Here is a 26,181-nt window from a genome sequence, read left to right as displayed (position 1 = left end):
AACTGTATGTTGCATTCTCACGAATAAGGAGCTCTTCTGATGTGATTGAAGGGCCTGAACAAGGAAAACTTTTACCACATTGTAACACAGTTTACACAAAAAATATTGTATATAAAGAAATCTTACACATGTAAACAACAATTATATTCAGAATACAACCGTGGAAACATTAATGGCAGGAACTCATTACATTGCTAGCGCCTGTTTCACTGCGTTAAGAAACGGGCCTTTTTTACTAGTGAAATCATAAAACAACAATGAGGTACTTGTTACCACTTGGTAACTTAAGAGCCTCTGTATTAACTGTTCCCAGCATCTTCACATACAATTAGCACAGAGACCATTTTACTACCACACATTAGCTGCATTGCAGAAAACATGATGCAGTTAGCAGTGGCATTTTTAGCTTGTTCACCACCCAGGGGCGGGTCGCTGCTGCGCCCTCCTCCCCGTCACATCACCCCACCACCTTTCTCCTACCAAGGGGATGTGCGCAGCATGCGCGTGGCTGTCGGCTTTGTCCCCTGCCCCGGAACAAGAAGTAACGTCAGAGGGGGCAGGGGACCGGAAAACTGACAGTCGCGTGCCTGCTTTGCGCACCCCCTTGCTGCCTGCACCCGGGGCGGGCCACCCCCACTGCCCTGCCCTTGGTACGCTACTGGCAGTTAGTTACACTTATGTAAGTGACATTAACTGTGCCGCATTATCTACCATATTAACAGTGAATATGCGGTAACTACTTCTGTGTTAATCATAAGGCACAATCTTGCCTATTTTTCTATCTTGTTTTGCCTTAGCTGTTAATATGGAAAGGCACCAGTAACTTAAAGTGGCACCTACAGTTAGAGCAGATTAACTGCTACCCGAACAGCTCACACAGCTTCATAAGTAAGACTAGTATTTTATCCAATTATAGTTAAGAACTTGGAATGTCTGCAAGACCAACAAAAGGCAAGAGCTCTGGGAGGCACTAGTAGTGCAAAAATATTAGAAGCCCTAGGCCACAGATGCTCAAAGGGATCCCAGGCCAATCATGTTTTCAGGATATCCCTAATGATTATGCATAACTAAATATACAATTGTTGAATGAAATTAATCAAAACATCTACAGATAAACAAAATATTCCAAAATCTAATCTTTATTCATATAAAATATCATATATAAAATATCAGATATGAACACCCACTGATCCCAAATAACACTCAATTCTTCCTGCTGGGAATACACAACCTGATCATAAACTAAATACAAAGCCTGTATCTTAATACATGCTAAAAAGGCCTATAACCATGCTTGACATAAAAGTAAGCATTTTCTTATAATATTCTTCTGAAAGCATACTACCAATTCGACAGGAAATAAAATAAGTAAAAAAGAGTCCTCCACGATGCTTCAGGGGTCTTGGAAAACACTTCACAATTCAAACCTTCATCTAATGATCCAGATATTTTGTCCATGAACCCCGACAAAATTGTGGTTTAAGGATATTCTTGTCATGTCCCCTACCTCAATGCAAGCGGTGTCCTCGGGCTGTGCAGGGTCATGTGTGTGTAGTTTTTCTCTGGCTGCAAGCTCTTTGATTGCTTTGCTTCCGTGCACCTGGCTCTGCTCTTCCTTTGCCTGGCTTCCCTAGCTTCTCTCCTATTGGTCTTCCGGTTCCTCCTTCCCCTGTTCTTGTCCTATGGCTGTGCCCCTTCTCCTTGCTGATGTCAGATGCCAGCACTTTATCAGCTGAGCTCTCCCTAGACTCCTTGCTTCAGCTTCTACTTTGGTAGGCGTTACTTGCTCAGTAGTGTGCTTCTCCTCTACTTTGTTCTTCGTTGCTGACTCTGCCTGTACCTGGATTACTGTTGTGTCTGCTGCCTGCCTACTGACCTTGCCTGTACCTGGATTATTCTCGTGTCTGCTGCCTGCCTAATGACTCTGCCTGTACCTGAATCACTCTTTTGCCTGCTGCCTGACTGGCCGTCACGTTCATCACCCCGTTTCCTGCTCCATCTTGTAAGCCCTTCAGGCTGCCCGCACCTAGGGGCTCAACCTCTGGGGAACGGCGGTCAGCGAAGGTGAAACCCAGGGTTGTCCGGTCGCCAAGCAGAACCTGGTCCGAGTACCGGGCTCGGCAGCGCTCTACTTGGTACAAGGACTCACAGGTCTGACAATTCTTCAGTAGCACTGTTCTTTCACAATTACATAAAGGGTCAGGATATCTATGTTCAAAATGTAAAACTTTCACCTCATTTAAGCCGCTTAATCTATCAAAGGAAAATAACATTCTGTCAAAGAGTTCTGATCTGAAGTTTACAAGAATGTCCCAAATGTGGTCTCAAATATGAAGTTCTCACTTAAAAATATTAGCTTGGTCTCAAGATGGACCATGCTTTGCTATAAGCATCCTCAGGAGACCAAACTTTTCTCCCAAATTAGAATTAAGAACCCAATCCTCTCTGCTGAATGGCATCTTTGTTCAAAAAGATGCCGACATCTTGAACTGAGAAGCCAGTCAGCAGAGAAGCTTGGGCTTAGTTATGTAATTGAATTGTTGATTGTAATTATATTACAGCTCTTTTGATTATATTTTAATGAATATGCATGAGAGAGATTTGCATATAATGGAGGTAATAGGCATGTTGTTCTCTTTCTCATGCATATTCATTAGGGATAGCCTGAAAATCTGACTGGCCAGTGGACCCTTGTATTGTTGATTATAGTTATACTAGTAAAAAAGGCCCGTTTCTGACACAAATAAAACGGGCGCTAGCAAGGTTTTCCTCGGAGTGTGTATGAGTGTGTGAGAGAGAAAGAATGAATGTGCGAGTGTGTGTGCGAGTGTGTCTGTGAGAGAGAGAGAGTGTGTGTGTGTGAGAATGAGAGTGTGTGCGAGTGCGCATGTGAGCCACAGTGAGTGTGAGAGTGTGTTTCACACAGATAGAGTGTGTGCGAGACAAAGTGTGAGAGAGTATGTGTGCGATACACAGACTCTCTGTGAGACCGAGAGAGTGTATGAGACTGAGAGAGTGTTTGAGAGTGACTGTGTGACACAAGGAGAGTGAATGTGATAGAGAGTGTGAGACACAGTGTGAGAGAGTGAGAGAGAGAAAGACAATGACTGTGAGAGAGAGAGAGTGTGTGTGAGAGAGTGTGTGTGTGACAGAGATACCTCCCCTTTACCTCTCTGGTCTCAGGAACCCCTTCCCCCTCCTTCTCCCTCTCTGGTCTCATGACCCCCTCCCCCTCCTCCCCTCTCCCTCTCCCCCCCTCTCAGGTCTCTGGACCCCTCCCCTCTCCCCCCTCTCTGGTCTCAGGACCCCCTCCATCCCCCCTCTCGTCTCAGGACCCCTCCCCCTCTCTGGTCTCAGGACCCCCTCACCTTCACCCCCCCTGGTCTCAGGACCCCCCCCCCCCGCTGAACTGGGAGGGGGTGGAGACATAGCTGCCGAGAGGGGGGGCAGGGGGGACAAAATTCCCCGGGCCCGGGGCTCCAAGGGGGGCGCGGCGCCACAGTCCCACCTGCCGTCCGTCATCGACCGTCTACCCTCTGCATTAAAATCACAGTCTCACCTCCGTGAAAGCAGCACTGCAGGCAGCAGAACGCCTCCCTTCGGGCCTCCTTCCCTCCCTGTGTCCCGCCCTCGTCTGACGCAACTTCCGCGAGGGAGGGGTTGGGGGGAACGGTGGCAACCTCGGGGGGTGTGGAGGGGGGGAGCGATGGCGACCTCGGGGGGGGGGGTGGTGGAGGAGTGAGCGAAGGCGACGTTGGCTGCGGACCCAGGGAGGAGGGCGTCGTATGTCTGGGAGGGGGATTGCCAGGGAGGCGGCGAGTGGCTTTCAGGGGGTGGTAGCGGCGGCAGTACCGGCAGTGTTGATGCTGGCGATGTTGAGCGCAGACTGAGGGTACGTTGGTGTGCCTCCTGCTGCTATCCTGTGGTTGGTCACTGCTGCTTGTGATGAACCAGGAAGCACGCAAGCGTCAGGACAGAAGATGGATACAGCCAGCATGAACCCTACAAACCCTTCACTGCCACGGAGTCAGCTTCAGAACGTTGGAGGTGCTTTTTATTATAGTAGATTATAGCCCTTTTGATTATATTTTAATGAATATGTATGAGAGAGATTTCCATATAATGGAGGTAAAAGGCATGCCAGTCTCTTTTATGCATATTCATTAGGGCTATCCTGAGAACCTGACTGGCCTGTGGACTCCTAGGACAGGTTCGAGTAACCCTACCCTAGGCAACCCTTTTGCCTTGTCTGCACCCCCCTTCTTTCTTTAGCTCCACCAATAATCATGATCGCCTACACTGTCCCTCCCAGAAAAGTACTTTTGGGTTTCTGCCAAGTACTTGTGAACTGGCTTGGCCACTGTTTGGAAACAGGATACTGGGCTAGATGGACCATTGGTCTGACCTAGTATGGCTACTCATGTTCACCCTCCTTGCTGGTAAAAGTACTTCCTGTTGTTTCTTTTGAGTTTATGTGGTTTTCAGGACCTAAAGCTTTGCTTTGACTGCAACTGCTCTTTGGAACCTTTCAGATGCTGTTATCCTAGACGCCTGTCTAGTCATGCCTAATGGTTGGGCCAGCTCTTTAGAAGGTTTATTAGACTTTTTAGGTTATTCCTGTGCATTGTATAAATCCTGTTGCATTAGCAGCTCTAACCACGTTTCTGTTAGTGAGTCAGGTTTTCTGTAATATGATTCAGAATACTTGTTGTGTTACTAATGTCTAATCGTAATGCAATAAAAAGATGCTACCAGAGATCTCAGTGAAGTACATCAGACTTGGAGTAAGAAACTGCTTTTCATCACAGTACTGCTCATTTTTCTTTTTGACTTTCAGGAAAAATGGTGTTAAATGGTGGAGAATCAACATCTGATGCCAAAGGTTTCCTGACCAATAAAGGTAATAAAGAAAACAGAGACAAAAAGCAGAGGAAATTGCATTATGAGTGACTATCAGATTTATAGTTCTTCTGATTTTAGGTTTACTGAAATACCCCGGTACACTAAATACACAAATAAATAAAAACAGCATTTGTTGGCTAAATATTGGAATACCACCACTGCCCTTACTGTGCTCTCTCACTCCTCCCTTGGTCTGCCTAGGAACCTTCTTTCCTGCACTGACAGCTCATATGCTGGAAAAGGCACCCAGCAGTAATACATGTGCTGTGAGACCCTAATTAGCTGGAAACTAAAGGATCAATATTCAGAATTGCAGACAAAACTCAAGAGGCAGTCAAACCATGGAGTTATACAGATGTGTCATATTTTCTGTTTTATTTTCAATTCCTTTCTTAATAACAACTAATGTTTTGTTTGCTTTTTTGAACACTGCTGTCACAAAATGCCTAGCCACCTGCCTGGGATTACCCTGCAGTCATTTAGAGGGTCTATTTCCAGCACAGCTCAGGTCTGCCTGCACCTGCCTCTTGTGTTTCACACTAGAACCCTCCTCCCATCAACTGGGTTACAACCTCCTCTGGGCGAGTCTCCTGCTCTCAAATTATCCCCAGTGATTTCTAGGTTACTGGAGCCACACTCCCAGTGGTCCCACAATTCCCAGAAAGCACTCACAGACCCAACACACAAACCACCAGGATGTTTTATTAGTCTAGACAAGGAGGCAATAAACTGAAAATTGTTTATTGTCTTTGAAATATTGAACAGTGAAGCATAAAAAGTGCAATCAGCAAACAATAAAAGGTAACTGAAATATGGATGAATTATAACATTAACTAAACATTTGTTTATTTTCCAAAAAGTACGTGAGAGGATCAGGACATATAGCTGTTCATAATTTATCAAATGTAACTGTTTACAGGACCTTAGCAAAGGGATCCCTCTCTCTTTTCTTCCTGGCAGGAGAAAAGCCAGTAAAATCCAAATGAAAATGAGCTCCTGGGCCAATCAGAGCCCAGAACAAAAGCATTTGAAAATAGCTGGTTACACCAGTAAAGGCATTTTCTTTATCTTTGTTAACTAAAGAGTGGAAAGGTCAGTTCTTTGTAACAGCTTAAAACATAACATGCATCACCTGCTGGCCAAACTAGAGAAATGCACTTCATTAATTATTGAAGCAGTTTTATAGGCTGAAAACACATTGTTCCGTCACAACTGCCATATACTGAGCTGAGGATTTCAACAAATTGTCCTTGATGGCACCTGTATCCTTTCCTAATATGGAGCTTAGCATCTTGTAACTAAAGTTTATGCAGATCTCTTTGAACTTGTTGATATCTGTCACTTGGTTGCTAGTCTCCCAGTCCCACAAGGTCTTCTTGCAGTTTCAATGCACCTGTGATTTGCACCTGTAAAAACGACCTTTTTTAAAAATTTTCCCGAAAATGGACGTGCAACAAAATCAAAATTGCCACGTGTCCATTTTGGGTCTGAGACCTTACCGCCAGCTGTCGTGGTAACTGGGTAGTAATGACCTACACATGCCAAATGCCACTTGACGTGCGTCTGATACGTGCGTCTGAAAATAATTTTTCGGAAGCATGCCAGAAATGAAATTACTATAAGAGCCACGCGGTAGCTGGGCAGTAACTCCATTTTGGCATGTGTTGGGTGTGTGTAGATGCCTACGTGGCTTAGTAAAAGGGCCCCTGAATAATTTTGTGTGGTGTGTGATGTTGATCATCTCATTTACTGTTCCCATTTCCAGATCATATATACTATGCTTAGAAGCACCAATCTCAGTACAGATCCCTGGTGCATGGTATTATTTACCGTTCTCCATGCTCTGTGCTCTAGTCCTGCTCTCTCTTATCTTTTAGACAGTTCCCAATCCACAATAGGGTGTTAGTTTCAAGGGTCTCTCAAGTAATTTCATCAAACACCTGAACATTCAGATACATTAATCAACCAGTTTCTCTTTATCCACATGTTTATTTAAAAATGTAGCAGTTTGGTAATCCATGTAGCTCTATATGCTCAGTAATTTCATTCTTTAGAATAGTTCCTATCATTTTACTAGCATTGATGTAAAGCTCATCAATATATATATATATAGTTTCCCAGATAACCCCTGGAGCCCTTTGTAAAGACTGGGGTTAAGTTGTTCAACCATCAAACTTTGGGTACAATAGATAGTTTTAAAGATAAGTTACAAATTAGTGGTAATAGGTCTGCAGTTCCATTTTTGAGTTATTTGAGAAGTCTGAGGTATATATTATCAGGTCCAGATGATTTGTAATTCTTTAGACTGTTGCTTTGCCCTGTTATATCTTCCAAGTTCACCGTGATTTATTTCCATTCTTACAAATCATCACCACTAAGGGTTTAGTTATCAATGAGGGCTACTGTTAAGGCATATTATCTTACCACTAACTTGTACTATTTTAGCATAGGTCCCATTTTGTGCAGCGAGACTGAAAGGGGAAGTTATCAACTTGGGCTACTGTTAAGTTGGGCTATTTTAGCAGAGTCTCATTGCATAAAATAGGATTCTATGATAAAATAACATGACTTGTGGTAAAATAACCCGACTTAACAGTAGTACATGTTGATAACTTCTCTCCTTAGTTACTAATAACTTGGATTAACAGTAAAATAACACATCCTAACAGTAGCCCAAGTTGATGACTTCCCCCTCTAAATACCATTTCCAGCATGGGTCTCAGCCTTATATCTTCAGTAAATACCGAAACAAAGGATTAATTTTGTCTTTCCTCTGTGGCCTTATCCTCCCTGACTGCTTTTTTTTACCCCTTGATCATCTAATGGTTCAACTGACTCCCTGACTATCAATTGCCTATCTGTTAATCAGTTTAAAACTACATTGAAGACCTGGCTGTTCACACTCGCTTTTACCCTTGTTAGAGGAGAGTGTGGTTCTAAATCGCTGGGTCGCAACCTCTGCAGCCATCCCCTTTCCCTTCCTTCTGGTCCCTGGCCCCTCCCCCCCTTTTTAATATTTTTTTCCAGTACCCTTCCTTTCCTCCCCTTTTTTAGTACTTCTCTTACCTTTCCACTGGTGCTGTTTTCTTGTATGGATGATACTCTTTTTTTTTTCCTTTCGAGTTATTGTAGTTCTTTTCTGTTTGTAATTTTAAATTGTAAACTTCCTTCTGCTACTTAGTGAAGGTGGTATAGCAAGTCTACAGAAAGAAATAAATATTATATGTTTTAGCCTCTATAGCGAGGTTCTTTCAGATCGTCTTTTTGCCTGCCTTATCAGTGCTTTGTGTCTAGCTTGCCAGTGCTTATGCTTCTTCCTAATTTCATCAGTAGGATCGAGTTTCCATTTTTGAAAGATGCTCTTTTGGCTATACTAGCCTTTTTCACTTCACCTTCTTACCGTGCTAGCAATCATTTGGCCTTCCTTCCAGCTTTTTTAAAGAGTGGACTTCTAAGATGTATTTTTAAACAGTGTTCACGTCACCGGATGTAAACTCTTAACCTTTTTAACTGCTTTTGAGTTTTTTTTCTGTTTTCCTAATTTTATCGTAGTCTGCTTTTAAAGCTAAGGGCCAGCCTAAAAACTCCGCGCGGAATAAATTTCTGCCTAAGCGTATTATGTAAGCGGCACCTATATTTAAGTGTGATATATAGAATACAATTAGTTAATATCACAGCACTTAAAACTATGCGCATCCATTTACACCAAGGGAATCTATGCAGTGCGACTGCAGCGCATAGATTTAGGTGCACATGAGCATATTCTATAACAACGCGTGTAAATTTCGGAATGCCCATAAAACACCCATTTCCCCACCCATAACCATGCCTGTTTTTGGTTGTGCGCATTAGAATTTAGGCACAGTGCATTACAGAATATGCTTAGCGAGTTGTGCTGTAAATTTTAATTATTGCCAATTAGTGCTCTTTATTGCTCGATTGCTCATTAAGACTTGTTATCAACGCTGATTAGCTTGTTAAGCCCATTAAGTTGTGTGTGTTGTTATAGAATACGCTTGAATTTCAGCGCAGAACACTAGGCGTGATATATAGAATCCAGGTGTAAATGCTAACACTGAATGGGGTTGTAGCCTGATGGTTAACGCAGTGTGCTGAGAACTTGGGTAACTGGGTTTGATTCCTACTGTGGCTCCGTGTGATCCTGAGCCTGTCACTGAACCCTCCATTGTCCCAGGTACAACAATAACAACAACCCCCCCCCCCAAAAAAAAAAATCCACTAAGTGAATGGTCTGTATCGGCATTAGCGCATGACAGCCGCTAGCGTGGCTTAGTAAACAGGAGAGTGAATTTGTAAAAGTAAAAGCACTTGAACAATCAAATGAAATACAGACATTTCAAATAATTTCCTGATAACTCTTGACCTCTTAATTTATTTACGTTCTGCTCCATTGTGAACAGGCTGTCCAGTTGAACCACTAAAACACAAGCTAAGGTATCAAGAATAAAGTTATTGCATCCCAGTGTAATAAACAAATCCTTCCAAATAGTATCCAGGGGACCGATCCATAGAAATTGAGTTTTCTCCTCCAACCTCTGCGTATTTGTGATAATGTCTTTTTTTAATCTGGCTTAAAATGACACGTATGTGGGAAATCCAACATGCGCTTTTAGTCATAGTGTTGGGACATTTTTTTACCCAGGGGAATCCATCTGGGTAAATATTTATTGACCTGCTAGATCTCTTTGAAACTTGTCCTTAGAGAAGATTGTAATGGAGCCCCATGTCATGAAGTATACAGGAAACATTTGAAATCTGGACCGATGTAGAAAGGGCAAATGGATAAGCCAAAATATTAAATTTTGAAAGGGCAAACTAAGTTTCTGCACAACTCGCTAAATAAAATAAACTGGGATGCAGAAGTCATAGGAAAATACACCAAGGGGAAATGGCAAGCATTTAAAGAGCCTTTACAAAGATGCCATTCACTGTTCATGTCTAGAGGAAATAAATATGAGAAATAAATGGCAAGTCCCCTGAGCTTCAGTCAGGGAGTAAAAGAACGAATTACTGAAACAGTAGGACCTTTAACATAATAATAATAACAATAAAGGCAAGAAAGAACCAACACAGCGTTATAAAACCCGCAACAGTGAGTATAACACAGTTATGAAATTGACTGAAGTTAACCACAAAAGAAATACTGCTATTGATGGCAAGGAAAGTATACTAACAAAAGTCTGATAGAGTGGGTATCATGATTGCTGTGAGTAAGAAGAAAGCAAAAACACTGAGCTATTCTTTTTTTAAAACTTTGAAATTGCTGTTTGGATTCAGTGAGGCAGTGGAAGTAGGACTTGGCAAACCAATCTTTGCCTCCAGTCTCAATAACTTCCTGATTCCTGATACTATGTTCAGCAACAAGTTGGTCAGGCCATTAGCTCTGTGGCCCACTAGATTCTGCTTCTTGTGCAGTGAGGTTTAAATAGGCTGTGGTAAAGAAAAATCTACAGGTCCTGTTTATCAAAGTGTGTAAAGTCCTGCAGTTAATGCATGATAAACTGCAAAACCCATGCAGTAATTGGAATGACCAGCATTGTAAGTTCATTGCCAATAATGTGGATGCATCTGCATTATGCAAATGCACTTACCTCCTAATGTGTTCAGCCTGACCCTTTCAGCCTTGGACCCCTAACAATATCTTTCACAAACCCTTCCCACCCTCCCCACCCTCCAACATCCCCAAATGTTTCACTAAGCTGTCCCATCTTGCCACCCCAACATCTTCCACAGAACCCTCCATCCCGCTCCCCCAACATGATGTATCAGGCCATCCCACCTGACACTCCCAACATCTTCCATAAAACCCCCTGTCCCCAACACCCCTTCACTGGCTCTTACCAGGGTCCTCTAAAGGATAACTGAGAGCAGAAACAATTCCTGGATAATCCTGTCCCATTGGCATCTGAGTTCAAAATGCCACCTCTGGTAGTCTAAAAAAAACAACCCACCAACACATTCAAAAAAGACCTCAGTTAGCCCCAGATAACAGGATCACAAGTATATAATTAGAGCCAGCCTTGTGAGCCTGTTATCTGGGGCTAACTGAGGTCTTTTTTCCAAAATTGTATAAAGTCTCCCATGAATTTTTGAATGTGGTGTTGGTGGGTTTTTTGAGATTTAAACTCATTCAGCTGATATATATGTTTGAATAATACCTCTGGTAGTCTCACAACTAAGGGTCATGCTGTCAAGTAAGGTGGGTGTCAGGAGCTGGGAGAGCTTGACTGAACCTGTTGGGTGTGTGAGAGCTTGGAAGATGTTGTGGGAGGGCTTTCTCTGCTGCAAGTTGCAGTAAGTGCATTACCATAGTGCTGTCTGCAGTGATGACAGAATACAGCAAGGGTGGGCAACCTCGGTCCTGGAGAACCGCAACCCAGTCTGGTTTTCAGAACTTCCCCAGTGAAAATGTATGAGATCTATTTACATTCAACAGAGGCAGTGCATGTAAATTTGATCTCATGCATATCCATTGGGGAAATCTTGAGAATCCGACTGGGTTGCGGCTGTTGCGGCCCTTGAGGACCGAGGACAAATCAAGATTGTTTGTACATATGTAGTTTCATATCATAACTTATACTATTTTATCTTGTTGGGCAGACTGGATGGACCATACAGGTCTTTATCTGCCGTCGTCTACTATGTTACTATGGTTGACATACAGTAATTTGCCATTTGCTAATCACAATGTGTTGTCCATGCCCATAACCCACCCATTCTTCCCCCTTCCATGGTAAGCACGTAGCATGTGAATTAATGCATGCTAAGTGGATATTTGTATAACTATTGACAGGAAACCTAAATTTATACTATTAATTTACTGTGTATGTGCCTATTATCACTATTTCTTTTATATTTTATTATAACTTTTGTTTTTATGTTTTTAAACATTGATTTTTATGTTTTTAGACCCCTGAGGAAGGCTTGTTGCCAAAATACGGACCGTGTAGGGTCCCAATAAACTGTATTGACGCTCTTACTTCCTGTTTGGGCTGGTCATTTGGATTTGGTTCTGCTTCCACCCTTTGGTGTTGTGATAAACCTGACAGTTCCATGTAAAACTTACCCAGCCCTGCCTGTGCCCCACCATTCTCCTCCCCTGTGAATGTCTTACATTTTGCTGTAAGGAAGTTGTACACATCTATTACAGAATACAGCAAACCATGTGCCTGTAGGCAGCATTTGATAGAACATGGGTTCTCAACCCAGTCTGATTTTCTGGATATATAATAATAATAAAACTTTATTTATAACCCGCTATAGCTATAAAAGTCTAAGCAGGGAACAAACTACATACAAAATATAAAAAGACAAAACAATTACAATTATTTATTTGCTCAACAAACTATACAAAAATTACTATATTACTCTTACAATAAAACATAGAACAAATTAAATTTACATGGTATTAAAATAATTTCATACATTAAATGAACAATCTACAATTTGCATTCACTGCCTCCTTTTTATGCATCTCATGCATATTCGTTGTGGATATCTTGAAAACTTGACTAGACTGAGTTGAGAACCCCTGTGTTAGATCAAGGGAGGAACCAGAAGTGCTTGGAATGGCTAATCCTGAAGGAATGACTTTAACCAGCTGTCACAGTCTGCCCATATACTGTATCTCCTTATGACTTCTGTAATTTCCTGGTGTATATTTCTTTGGCCCTGAAAATATTGTGGGATAAAGTTTTGTTTGTTCTTATTTCCTGTGATGTGTTGTTTTGATTTGATTTGATATTCTATATTTCTGATCCAATCATGTATCTTTTTGAGTGTGACTAATAGGAAATTGAATAAATATAAAAGAAAAAAAAAAGACAAAAGTTGTCTCAGGGTACCACACCTCCTTGAGTTTGCCCTGAGGCTATCCTGTTATAGAATGAGAGGTAAGTGTTGTGGTAATTTATCATGTGCAAATCCATGTGATAACTGTTTACCACACTTTAATAAACAGATCCATAGATTTTCTAAAAGCTAATAAAGCATTGGGGACTGAGGAAATTAGTTAATTGGATCTATGACCTTTGTGTTAAATAGTTTGGTATGCAGTTAAACCGGAGGAGGTGTCTGAGGATGGCTGACTAGAATGTGCTCTTTACCTATTCAGAAAGAGACTTTACCTCGAACCAGCTCAAAATAGACCAGCTGTCTAAAGTACGTTCCAGGGGAAATACTGGAAGTTAATGGAAAAAAAGAGATGGTTTCTGTTTTTTGTGCCAGATGTACTAATGATTTTCTCCCATTTGCATGCAGTTTTTAAAGCTGAATGGGCAAGTGGAAAGTCCACATGTACCCTTACTCATGAATTTTCCACCTGTTCTCAAAGGGAAAGAAATACCTTTGAAAACCTTCCAGGAAAAATTGCCCACAGAAATTTGCAGTTGCTTTTTTTCTGCAGGTACTTTTGGGCCATGCCTATATAGTACTAAGCTCGTGTGACTCCTTGCTCACCCCGCAATCATATCATACACTCAGAACCTACCACTTTCCAGAAAAATGCAAATTGGCTCTGGTGATCCACTTTAATGTAAATAGGACAACCTTTGGCTCTCTCCAGTGCCAGCTGCACTCTGGGAGAGTGAGTGGGTGCACTGGGCACTCAGGAGAGCTAAAGGAGACAGACCAGCTATTGCATCTGCTTTATTTCATCCTGGCATCTCCCATTTTCCATGGGTCGTGGTGGTATGTGTCCAGTTCCTTGCAGTCCAGTATTAAATCTCTTCAACATCCCTTGAAAGTATCCTCCCCAACCTCTCCCACCTAATCAGCACCCAGACCATCCCACAAAGAGAGGGAGGAAAGAAGAACTCTCACATCACTCAGCACCCTAATACACTTGGTAATAGGAATAGAGCCCATCCACCTTCCCATTTCAGTGATTTGGTTTGAGTTGTTTATGTGAAATGTCTCATACTTTCTTCATGTTGCCCATGGCTTACCCATGGCCCAAACAATTCAATCTCCTAACCTTTTTCTCTTGTAAAAATTTGTTGGTAGATATTAGGTAAATGTTTAAATTAGATCCACATGAACTTCTTCAAAATAGCAAATCGAGTCAAGTTGTTGTCCTATAACTTATAGGCTATAAGTATTGTTTTAATTTGAGCCACAAGAAGCTGGTTTTCTCTGTACTTTAAATAATTTGGGGAAAAATAAGTATTATGGACTAATATTTGGGTGCCAATAAAAATTAGTGCTAAGCGCTGTTCTATAAATGGTTGCTGTTTATAGCATAGCATTTTGGTGCCGGGATCTGCACCCAATATGGGCACGAGGATTTACATCAACTGAAACCTAGTATGAGTTCTCATGCTCAAATTTGCCATGGATTTCCCTCATTCTGCAACACTGCTTGTAAATTCCAAGAATGCCCAAGAACTGCCCATGCCCCCTCTTATGGCCATGCCCCCTTTCTGATCCGCACAAACCCTGGCACCTAAAGATGTGTGTGCAAATTTAAATGAATGTAATTTAGTGACGATAATTGATTGTTCGTACCCAATTATCGGTGCTAATTGTCTCATTTGTCAATTAAATTGCTTGTGCTAATAGGGTGCGTGCCCAAATTTGCATACACAATTTTGAGCGCCATATATAGAATTAGGACACTCACCTTCCCCTTGGTATAGTAAGAGTTCAAAACTAATCTATTTCAATTTGAGTAATATTAATTTGCCTAAATGGAATGCGGGTATTCTATGAAAAGAATTCTTATAAAGGGCCTAAGATATTGGTTAAAAAACACAAAATAAACTTAAGCCCTCCAGGCTCTTTTTTATGTTTTAATTGCACAGTACATTTTTTTTTCTCACAGAGCTAACTGCAGTTCAGCAGGATATGTCAACTGTAAATCACAATTATGAAGATTTGGGAGTCTGCTTGAAAGAAAAAGTAGCTGAACTGGAGATGTGGCTCTCAAAGATGCAGCATGTTCAAGAAGAAACAGATTCAACAATGCAGTGGTTGGAAAAAATGGATACCATTGCAGCAAGTTGGGAAACTGCACCAACAGACAGTGAAGGTGTGAAATCACAAGTGGAACAACATAAGGTACAATAACTATTACCTCTTGATTACGAATGTGCTAGTAATTTCTTTCATCATTTCTGCTACCTCCATGAGATCTGGGGTGGTCTCTTGTTTTTTTCTTTTTACCTTGTTACTATTCTTCTTGTGGTGATTTGTTGCTTTCTTCATGCTCTGTTTTATTGCTGCCCCTGTTTCATATGTATTGATCAGATCTTTGATTCCTAGTAGGATTTCCTAAATATAATCATTTATTTTGAAGTCAGCCCTCTTGAAGTCCAGGAAAGCTTCTTGTAGTATTGTTCAGTTCAAGTCTGTATTTAATATTAAGCCATACTTTACAGTAATCAGTAGGCCTTATATTTTCTCCTACTGTGAAATCAGTCTGGGCAATATTTAAAATGAGTTGACTGCCAACCGGTTAACTTGCTTATTAGCGGCAATGCAGTCATTTTCACTGGCACTTAACTGGTTATCTTCACTGAAAATGACCAGTTAACGTTGAAGTGCAAGCCGGCTATGTTGGGGCAGTCTGGGTGCAGAGTCCGGTTAACTCCTGATAGTTAGAGCTAACCGGCCAATGTTAGCACATAAATAGGACCGCATAAATAGCTGCCCTATCTTTGTACTGTAACACATGGCCGGTTAGCTGTACATATCGAGTTAACTGGGCATGCACTAGTTAGCTTTATAAAATGGATATTCAATGCCAGCAACAAGATATGGCCCAGCATTGACTATCCAAGTTCAACACCAGCGGTGGACATTAACAGCACTGCCTGTTGCTGGCTGAATATCAGCGGGAGTGACACTATCGCCATTTATCAATACCATGTCCCATAACATATTTTCATAAGTGGACTCCAACTAATCCCCTGCGAAATGCTTCCTACAGGGCAACCAGACATCTCCTACCTCAGCAACTGAGTGCCAGTTGTGAAGGAGTGGACTAACGGTTAGTGTAGCGGGTTGTGTATCTGGGGAATTGGGTTCAATTCCTGCTGCTGCCTGATGGTCAGCAGTGGGTAAAGATCTTGGGGAACCAGGTTCAATTGCATCTGCAGCTCTATGTGACCCTGGGCAAGTCACTTAACCCTTCAATTGCCCCAGGTACAACAGTAGTACAATGTACTACTTAGATTGTGAACCTGCTAGGGACAGACCCAGTACTTGTAAAATGAAACTGTAAACCGCCTAGGTCTAAGTGGTATATAAATACTTAAATGAATGAATGACTATCTACAATGACTCAGAAATATCTCCTACCAACCTTCTTACCCTCCATGCTCTTCCCATCTTCTCCTTATTTACTTCATCGCCTTACCTATCCCTATCCTTTTTCTCATACCTCTTCTATCCCATTTACTCCTTGTTCATTTGTCCTATCACATACCCCCTTTGTTGATTCGTTTACTATAGACTGTATTCTCTTGTTACTGTGAAAGCCGCATTGAGCCTGCGATGAGCGGGAAAGCGCGGGGTACAAATGTAATAAATAATAAATAATATGTGGCAGATTGAAGTCTCCTCCAAACAGCACGTCCCCTTTGTGCCTCATTTTCTAATGTTTCCCATCATATTTAACCTCTTCTTTTCCATGTGCTGAAAGTCTGTATAGTACTCCAATTAGATAGGAGCCATCTTAAGTTTTTATAAGGCAGCCCATGGTAATTTAACCGCTCCTTGTTCTCTTTGTATCTCATGTTGTATCCCTTTTACAAAACATCTACTCCCTCTCTCTTTTCCCCATACTTTCTTTTTTGAAGATATTGTACTATGAAATAGTTACATCCTAGTCCTGAATTCTGTTATACTAACTTTAACTATAGTCAAGTCAGTCATAGTTCTGGTGGCCTTGTAGCAGGGGCATAGCCAGTGGGGGCCTCGGGGGCCTGCACCCCTCACTGTGGGGCTCAAGCCCCCTCCGCTTGAATGGCTGGCAGGAATGGCCAAGCCCTGTCAGCTGAAGTAGTCTCCTGTATGAGTCCCCACCCATGCTGTTTGAGCAACGCTTAAGTTGGCTGGCACACATCAGCCTCTGATGCCAGCACGCACACATACTCAGTTCAGCAACTGAGCACGAGCGGGAATGCTGGCATCGGCAGCTGAAACACACCTCTGACTTGAGGGCTGCTGTGGCTGCACGTGCTGCAGGGTCTCGCACAGGAGATTTCTTCACTTGGTGGGGCTTGGACATCTCCGCCAGCAAAGGTACGGTTTCATGCGAGAGTGGGGTGGGGAGTGCAGCTGTGAAGCGGGAGAACACATGATCCCCTCAGTCCGCCTCTGCCCCCCTCCCCCCAAAATGGACTTTCAGCTACGTCGCTGCCTCACTGTAATTTTGTTAAAAAGATTGTGAGCACTTCCACACTTGACACACTAAGGTGATGTTTCTTGACCTGCTTTTGTTCTCTTCTTGTTTTACTGTTAGCTATTTCACTATCCTTGCTCTACTGCTGGCGCTTTCTTATACAGATAAATATTTGGCCATTTAGTGAGTTAAAATGACCTGATATTATAGTATCTGTATACACATGCTCATTGATATCTCCCAGATATTACTGCATTTGAGGCTTTTCTCTTTTCAGGACTTAATAGGTGTTTTGGTTTTGCTGTGCATAGGATGTACAGCTGTTTTAAAATACCTGATTACAACATAACATTACAGTCTTAGGTGTCATGCTGGACATTTCTTCTTCCTTTTTATTGCTAAAGGAGCTGATCTGTCCATCAAGGGGAGGGGGCTACAGCCTGACCTAGAATGCCCTCAAGAAAAGGGGAGTGGGCCTTTTGTAACCCTTTTTTTCCATCCAAGATAGTTCAGATAAAGAATGTGTGGTAACATTTGCCAGGCGGAGGTTCAGTGCAGCGTCCAATGCAGTTATGTTTTCCCACTGCTGCAGGCATCGGCAATGACCGGGTTGTGGCAGGGCGCTTTCAACGGCTATTTTTAATTTGTAACTGGAGCCTCTCTCCATTTTCCCCACATCTCTGTCACCTAGATAAAAAGAATTCTAAATCATCATGACAACCCAGAGTCAGGAGGGAGGCGAAACAGATGGACATGGGTTCCAAATAGCATAGTTTAGCAGGGAGTGGGGTGGTGATATTAAGGGTACACAGCAAGTAACTTTCGTGAGTCATGTCAGCAGAGTCTACAAGAAGCTGCCTATAAGTCTTGGGCCCAATATTCAGATGGAGTGGCTGCCATATAAAGTTAACTTACATATATTCAGTAGCACTATCAACAAAAAAACATAAGAATAGTTATACTGGGTCAGACCAATGGTCCATCTAGCCCAGTCTTCTGTTTCTAAGTGTCCAATCCAGGTCACAAGTACCTGGCAGAAACCCAAATAGTAGCAACATTCCATGCTACCAATCTCAGGGTAAACAATGGCTTCCTCCATGTCTGTCTCAGTAGCAGACTATGGACTTTTCCTCCAGGAACTTGTCCAAACCTTTTTTAAACCCAGATACACTAACCGCGGTTACCAAATTCTCCAGCAACAAGTTCCAGAGCTTAACTATTCATTGAGTGAAAAAATATTTCTTCTTATTTGTTTTAAAAGTATTTCCATATAACTTCATTGAGTGACTTAGGGAAGTGTCAGCCCCAATATTTAATGGCGTTGAGGAAAATCTGCATGGAGTACTATTCTTTAATCAGTGCTCCGAGTTGGGTGCCATATATAGAACTATGCTTAGAGCCAATATCTGTGCTAAACTTTGGGTGAAATGATTTACACCAACTGAAACGTAGTGTAAATCTTGGCGTGCAATTTAAGTGTGGATTCCCGGTATTCATTAATACTGTGTGCATCTTTGGTGAATGCCCCTGGCCTCCCCATGCTCCTCCCATGGTCACACTGCCTTTTGAGTTGCACACTATAAGATTTGCGAGTGGATCTTTATAGAATAGCGCTTAGTGCGCACACAAATCCAAATTGTTGCCAATTAACACCAGTAATTAATTGTTACCACCCAATTACTGGCACCGAATGGCTCATTAGCCAATTTAGTTATGTGCAGATCTGAGGATAGCATTCAATTTTGCGCATGGAAATTTGCATTCCATGTATAGAATTGCCCTTCACATGTATATTCAGTTTACTTAGGGCTCTGTTTACTAAGACATCCTTTATGCACACTATAGGTTAGCACGCACTAACGCTAGAGACACTCATATATTCCTATGGATGTTTTTAGTTTTTATGCTAATTTTTGGCACGTGCTAAAATCACTACCACACCTTACTAAACAGGACCCTTAGTGCTTCTAAGTATACTCTTAAGCAGTGTCTACCGCTGTTGACATTCCATTTAATTTAGGCCTGCAATTTAGCAGGCCTAAATTAAACAAACAACTCAGTTTCTGGCACCACATCTGCCCTCCCCAACCCAGCTCCTTTTTGTATGGATATTTAGTGAGTCGCAGGGCTCAAAATTACTTGTGTAACTTTTAAAAATACATGGATAAGTGAGTAATGCTTGATACTCACTGGTGGAGACATGGCTTGCTCTGAAAATTGACCTTACTCTTGCTAGGTGTTGGTCAAATGTCAGCTTTTACAACTGTTTTCTCCACAAACTGGGTGGCAGCACATGAATGCGCACATGAATGAGACACTTTGAGCAGCAATCACAAATTGGGTTTTGAGAAACATCTTAGGCGAGATATCTTTCTGGGTATTTGTTGGCAAATTTTCTGATAACAGAATGTTGTCCGGATGTGATAGGCAGAGAAACTGGTCATCAGCTGTGTGTCCCAAGGAGTGTGTCAACTACCCAAATAAGGAATCTTTATTGTATATAATTTAATTTTATCTTCATTTATGCAACATTTGTGCTGCGACCATGCATATCCACATACAGACATTTTTCTCCTCAGACAATTGGTGGAGACCTAATTATTTGAAGTGGTTGTATTGGTATTGAGAGACCCTGGGCAGTGGAGGGCAAGGCAAGGTGAAAAAGGGGTGAAGAGGGGGGGGGGGGGGGTGAAGGAGCGAAAGGTGGAAAAGATTGGGCACTGCTGAATATTAGTGCCTTTTCCAAGTGTAGGGTTTGTAAATTTTACTTGCAGTGCATGGACAATATACAACTGAAGGTCACTAGTAATCAAGGGAATTCATAAATAGATCAGAACTTGTAGGTTTCTTTTTGATAGGAAGGCAAATCATGCAAAATCTGTAGAAGCACTTACAGCAATGTAAATGTTTATGGGCGAAAACACAAATCCTTTCTGAAATCTTAAAATCAATTGTACACTCAATCAAAGTATCTAGCCCTCTGCTGCTCCACTTTTATGCCATCTTTATCCCATTTTCTTTTTATTTTGATCCTTTAAAACAATGAACAACCTGTTCCAGAACCTGACTCAACTCAATATTGCATAATCTCCTCATTGGTGTTATTTAAAACCACTAGTCTCTTGATTCAATATGTGTCAACTCTCTGTTCTTTCTGATGCAAAAGCACAGGCATTCAACTTGGAAAAACATGAGTAATGAAGCTCAAATAATATTGACTAAATTGTAAAGATTTTTAAAGCCCTTCTAAAATAGCTTATGCTATTTAAAGCTGTTTTATATTTCTTGGAAAGACTTAATGCTGTGGATGGGAGAATAAGCAAATTGATTAAATGAAGATATTTCCCCCTGTCTCAGTCTTGTTAAATGAAGAATAATGCACCAATAATGAATTAATTCGGCTCCAAGAAAATGCTGGGAGACAGAGCATGGCATTTCCAGTTCCTGTTCAGTTCTTCCTTGTAAATTATCTTTGAGGAGTAACAGAAGGCGAGTTGAGGGAAGAGGAAGAAGCAGCATCTTAGCAGCTGGCATTTTTTCAGAGCCAGTTAAGGGCCTCTTTTTCACAAAGCCGTGCTATTGATTCTTGGTGCGGCAAATGAGAGGAAGCCCATTCAATTCCTATGGGCTTCCTCTCATTTTCTGCATGGGAATCGCTAGCGTGGCTTTGTAAAAGGGGGTCTTTTACTAAAGATTAGTGCATGCTATTTGTAGTAGGGCCCCTAGAAATAAAATGAGTCCTGTGTCAGATAACTTGTGCTAACCTTTAGTAAAAGTATTTAACCATCTCTCTGACCTCATATGCAACTTTCTTTAAATTAGTCACCTTACTTTCTAACTCCTCATACTCTCTTACCTATCTATATGTTAACCATCTTTCTGACCTCATGTGCAACTTTCTTTAAATTAATCACCTTACTTTCCAACTCCCCTTATTCTCTTACCTATCTGTATGCACCATCTTTGCTTATACCCTGCACTGTCAATTAAAATGTTCTATTAAGTATTGTGTTGACATTGTAAGTAGTGTACTATGCCATACTTTGTATTGCTATTTTAGTATTTTTACTGCTGTAATTGTCTGTTGCTCATGTTTGATTTATTCTTATTGTACACCGCCTTGAGTGAATTCCTTCAAAAAGGCAGTAAATAAATCCTAATAAATAAATAATTTTGATTTATTTAAAAATATTGCAAGCATTTCTGTTGGTCTTTTATTTCTCATTGTTCTCAGGTCTCCTCCTCACATCAGATTTAAATTTTGTCTCAAGAAGGAGGCACTGCTTCTAAAGCTATTCAGCTTCTATTACTAAAAGTTAGACCTTCTGACCCTAAGCAGTTTGGTTTTCCAATAGTTACAGCTTATATACAAAATAAGTACCTGTATATAATATGTAAACCGCTTTGATTGTAACCATAGAAAAGCGGTTTCAAATCCCATCCTCTTTCCCTTATAGAAATCTTAGCTGTCTGCTCTCTATTTAAAATCAGAGGGGTTGATTTTCGAAAGGTTTAACCAACTAACCTTGGGAGTTATCCTGTTAAATGTTTGTCTTTATAACTATTTCCCAACTGACTGGCTAAATTCACAAGTTGGACAGATCTAAATAGGTAAAAATTGGCCGTTTAAGGGGTATTTTTGGGGTGTACTTATGACGTGAGTTTGGGTGGATAGCCTCAGCCCCACAAATGGCTATCTTACACAGACAATCACATTACTGGATTGGTTTGGCAAAAAATTCCTCTAAAGATAACTGCCTAAAATTAATTGGTTGTCTTATTCATTCAGCAGATCTTTTTTTTTAATCTTATAATTTGTTGCTGAGTTAAGAGCCATTGGTGGTAAATGCAAATGACACTTTTTTTTATTATTGAGGCAGCAGATATTAAAAAGCATGCAAAATTTAGTACAATTTAACAGTTACTGGGTGCAAACTGCTAAAAACCCACTTTATCTGCAGAAAGGCACAAAAATGGCAGTTGGTATAATGCTACATCCCACTATCCACTATAGTTGCATTACTTCACAATATTCCTGGAATTGAGAGGGTTTATGTTGCTATTAGTGAGAGTATGCTAGAATCAGACGTTTCTTTGTATGGTGAATTTAAAGGGGAAATGTTCTAGCTCTGCTCTTCACCCATTGTTGGGGGAGAAACAGGGAGGTCTGTGGATGTAGAATTTGTTTGGCTTTAATACCATATGGGGGAAGCATTTGTTTGTTGGGGGACTCTAGTATATCCGCTAGGTTGATATTCTCGGCTAGAAGAACTGATTCAGCAATGTTGTTGTTAATGGAACTACATTGGTTGCCTATAGAGGCAAGAGCGCAATTTAAGCTCTGCACTTTGGTTTTTAAAATTATGGATGGAAATGCCCTTTATACTTGATTGATTGGGTGATGTTCCTTTCAAATGTAGTTTCCAATTCAACTTGCCACCAAATGCTATTCTGTTTTTCTTCAGTCAAGCAAATTTTTAAACGACTTATGTTTGACTCTTCGATATATTATCAGACAGTATCAGTTTGGAATTCGTTGCCAATGCAGATCTGCAATTTGCAGAATTACCTTATTTTTTGAAAAGAAATTAAAATGTATTTTTTAACATATATTTTCTTTAATGTAATTTATAATTATTGTAGTAATTACTTTTCCTTCTTTGTAAATTCCCGGATTTTTTTCTTCCGGTTGTCTTGTATCTGTAATCTGCATTGAACTATATTTGGTATTGTGGAATAGAAGAACCGTGTGGCATAGCATAGCGTCTTCCAGTCCTCGATGTGGTCTCTGAACATTTTCTTTAATTAAGCAACTCTTTGTATTTCATATAAAAATACTATACAGATATAAGGAATCTTAGAAGAACAAACCCCACATTTAACTTTATAATCTGCTCTACTCCTATCTGTAACGTGCAGAATAAGTGGATAGTAGTTTTGGAAATAAAGAAAAAATAGAGGTGGGGGAGCGTGATAAAGATTGACTGTAAGCATTTTCATTCAGAGCAGTCTACCATTCTGAAACATAGGAAAGACCAAAGTATATGTGACAATGAATGATTCCACGAAGAGTGTAGTGTATACCATTTCCTTGTACTAAACTGTGTATGGTGTATATGCATCATTGATATATATATATTTTTGTTACACTGTGATTTTTTTTTTAGATATTTGAAACAGAACTGAAGCAAAATTCTGGTAAGGTTCAGGAGCTGAAGAAGAAGGTGACAGATCTTTTGGAGAAAAACCCAGATGCTGCTGAAGCTTCTAAATTGAAACAGATGTTGGCTGAGATAGGTAAAAATGGAACACAGAATATGATCAGATAGAAGACCATGAAGAGTGCCCAGTGCATTTATTAATTACACACATTTATAGTCCACTAATCCTCAGTAGATCATTAGGTCAAATTCAAAAATTAGAGTCCTGGAAGCAGGGGCATAGCCAGACCTCTGTGGGAGGGGGGTCCAGAGCCTGAGGTGGGGGGGCACATTTTAGCCCGCCGACCACCCCCCCCCCCCCCCACCGACGACCTTCCCTGCCACTTTTGACCTCCCGCCACTGCCGACCCTCCCCCGTCACCGCCGCCGCCGATATAGGGCCAGAACATGCACTGACTCGGTCTTCAGGCTTATTCAGATATCCATCAGTGAATATGCATGAGATGGATTTGCATACAGAGGAGGCAGTATATGAAAATTTGGCTTATGAATCCTGGCAGGGTGTGTCTTGAGGATCAGGTTAAGGACTCCTGGCTTAATCCAGTATATGTAGTTACATAGTAAATGACAGCAGATAAAGACCTGTACGGTCCGTCCAGTCTGCCCAACAAGATAAACTCATTTTACACGGCATGTGATACTTTATACCAGAGTTTGATTTGTCCTTGCCATTCTCAGGGCACAGACTGTAGACGTCTGCCACACTATTCTTGTGCTAAGTTCTGAAGCCAACGCTGAAACCCCTTAAAATTTACACTCCAGCCCATCTCTATCTATTCAGTCACGATCAGGGCATAGACCGTAGAAGTCTGCCCAGCACCGGTTTTGCTTCCCAATTACCGGCGTCGCCACCTAATTTCCACTAAGATTCTGAGGATCCATTCCTTCTAAACAGGATTCCTTTGTGTTTATTCCACGCACGTTTGAATTCTATTACTGTTTTCATCTCCACCACCTCCCACGGGAGGGCATTCCACATATCCACCACCCTATCTGTGAAAAAATACTTCCTGACATTACTCCTAAGTCTGCCCCTTTCAAGTTTGTCCCAGGTCTTGCTGGCTTTCAGGAAAGATTCCACTAAGAGGTGTTACTCTTTTAAATGAAGGATGTTTGCTGTTTGGTGCCAGTGCAAGGCCCTAGATTCCTTTACTTGCTCTACACAGACCCTGCTTGAATACCTTCTACACTTATCAGAGTCTGGTCTCAAAACTAACTCCGTAAGGGTTCACCTTAGTGCAATTAGTGCTTATCATCAACATGTTGAAGGTAAGCCCATCTCTGGACAGCCTCTAGTTGTTTGCTTCATAAGAGTTTTTCTTTTGTCAAAGACCCCTGCCAAACCTCCACCAGTGTCATGGGATCTTAATGTCGTTCTCAGCTGATGAAAGCTCCTTTTCAGTCACTGAATTCCTGCCATTTGAAGAACTTGACCTAGAAGGTCATTTTCTTGGTGGCTGTTACTTCAGCTCGTAGAGTCAGTGAACTTCAGGCCCTAATGGTGGATGCACCTTATACTTAGTTTCATTACAACAGAGCAGTACTCCGTATGCACCTTAAGTTCCTTCCGAAAGTGGTGTCAGAGTTATATTTGAACCACTCGATTGTCTTGCCAACATTCGTTCCTGGACTTCATGCCCATCCTGGTGAAAGCAGCTTGCACACCTTGGATTGCAAGAGAGCATTGGTCTATTACATGGAGCAGACAAGGCCCCACAGACAGTCCGCCCAGCTTTTTGTTTCTTGTGATCCCAACTGGATGGGGGTTGCCATCGGGAAATGCACCATTTCTAATTGGCTGGTAGATTGCATTTCCTTCACTTATTCCCAGGCTAGGTTGGCCTTGGAGGGTCTTATCACTACTCATAATGTCAGAGCCATGGCCATGTCAGTAGCCCACTTGAGGTCAGCCTCCATTGAAGAAATTTGCAAGGCTGCGATGTGGTCTTCAGTCCACTCATTCACATCACACTTCTGCCTTGAGTGGGATACCCTACGCGACAGTACCTAATTTAGGCATAGCCATTTGCACCAACTGAAATGCGGTGCAAATCCTCATGCCTAAATTAGGCACATATCCTCCTTATTCTATAACTACACACGTAAATTCTAGTTACGCCCCTGATCTGCCCATGACTCTCCCATTTCCATGCCTACTTTTTGGACTCACGCCTAAATATTAAATCCATTTAACACTAATAATTGCTTGTTAGAATGCCAATTATCAGCACTAATTGGATCATTCAATTAAGTTGCACGCGCATCTCAAAGCGTCATATACAGAATCCGGGGGACTATGTTTGGCTAATTATACTGTCCAGTTTATACAGCATGTGAACATTGAGGGGTTGATAGTCTGCTGGCAATGGTCAGCGTTAGTTTTTTTCACCGCTGGCTCTATGCCTGGATATTCAATGCTGGGTCATGTCCAGGCCCCGCATTGAATATCTAGGCATACGCAGCCAGATAAAATCTACCTTAAGGATAATGTTCAGCACTTAACCAGCTAAGATGAGCCACATAAAGATAGGAATGTGCAGTCCTATTTATGCAGTTATCCTAGCTGGTTAAACGCTGAATATCGGCACATAACCAGCTAAGTGCTGATTCTGCCCCTGGAATGCCCAGAAAGTAGCTATTTTCGGCTTAGGTTCTAACTGGGCATTTTCAGTGGCACTATCCAGTTAATTGCTG

At 41.5% G+C, this 26,181-nt stretch overlaps 1 protein-coding gene across 1 annotated transcript in view; it reads left to right on the top strand.

Annotated features, from left to right (window-relative positions):
• LOC115458976 (dystonin-like) overlaps positions 1 to 26,181 on the top strand; it is a 155,281-nt gene that overhangs the window by 94,245 nt on the left and 34,855 nt on the right. The window contains exons 19-21 of the mRNA XM_030188836.1: positions 4,838 to 4,900; positions 14,744 to 14,979; positions 23,434 to 23,563. Of these exons, the coding sequence (XP_030044696.1) occupies positions 4,838 to 4,900; positions 14,744 to 14,979; positions 23,434 to 23,563 (429 nt within the window). The remainder of the gene's footprint in view (positions 1 to 4,837; positions 4,901 to 14,743; positions 14,980 to 23,433; positions 23,564 to 26,181) is intronic.

This window comes from Microcaecilia unicolor, unplaced genomic scaffold, assembly GCF_901765095.1.
Source record: "Microcaecilia unicolor unplaced genomic scaffold, aMicUni1.1, whole genome shotgun sequence".
Lineage (NCBI taxonomy): Eukaryota > Metazoa > Chordata > Amphibia > Gymnophiona > Siphonopidae > Microcaecilia > Microcaecilia unicolor.
Note: the sequence above shows the minus strand (reverse complement) of the source record. Positions and strands in the feature narration are given on the sequence as shown.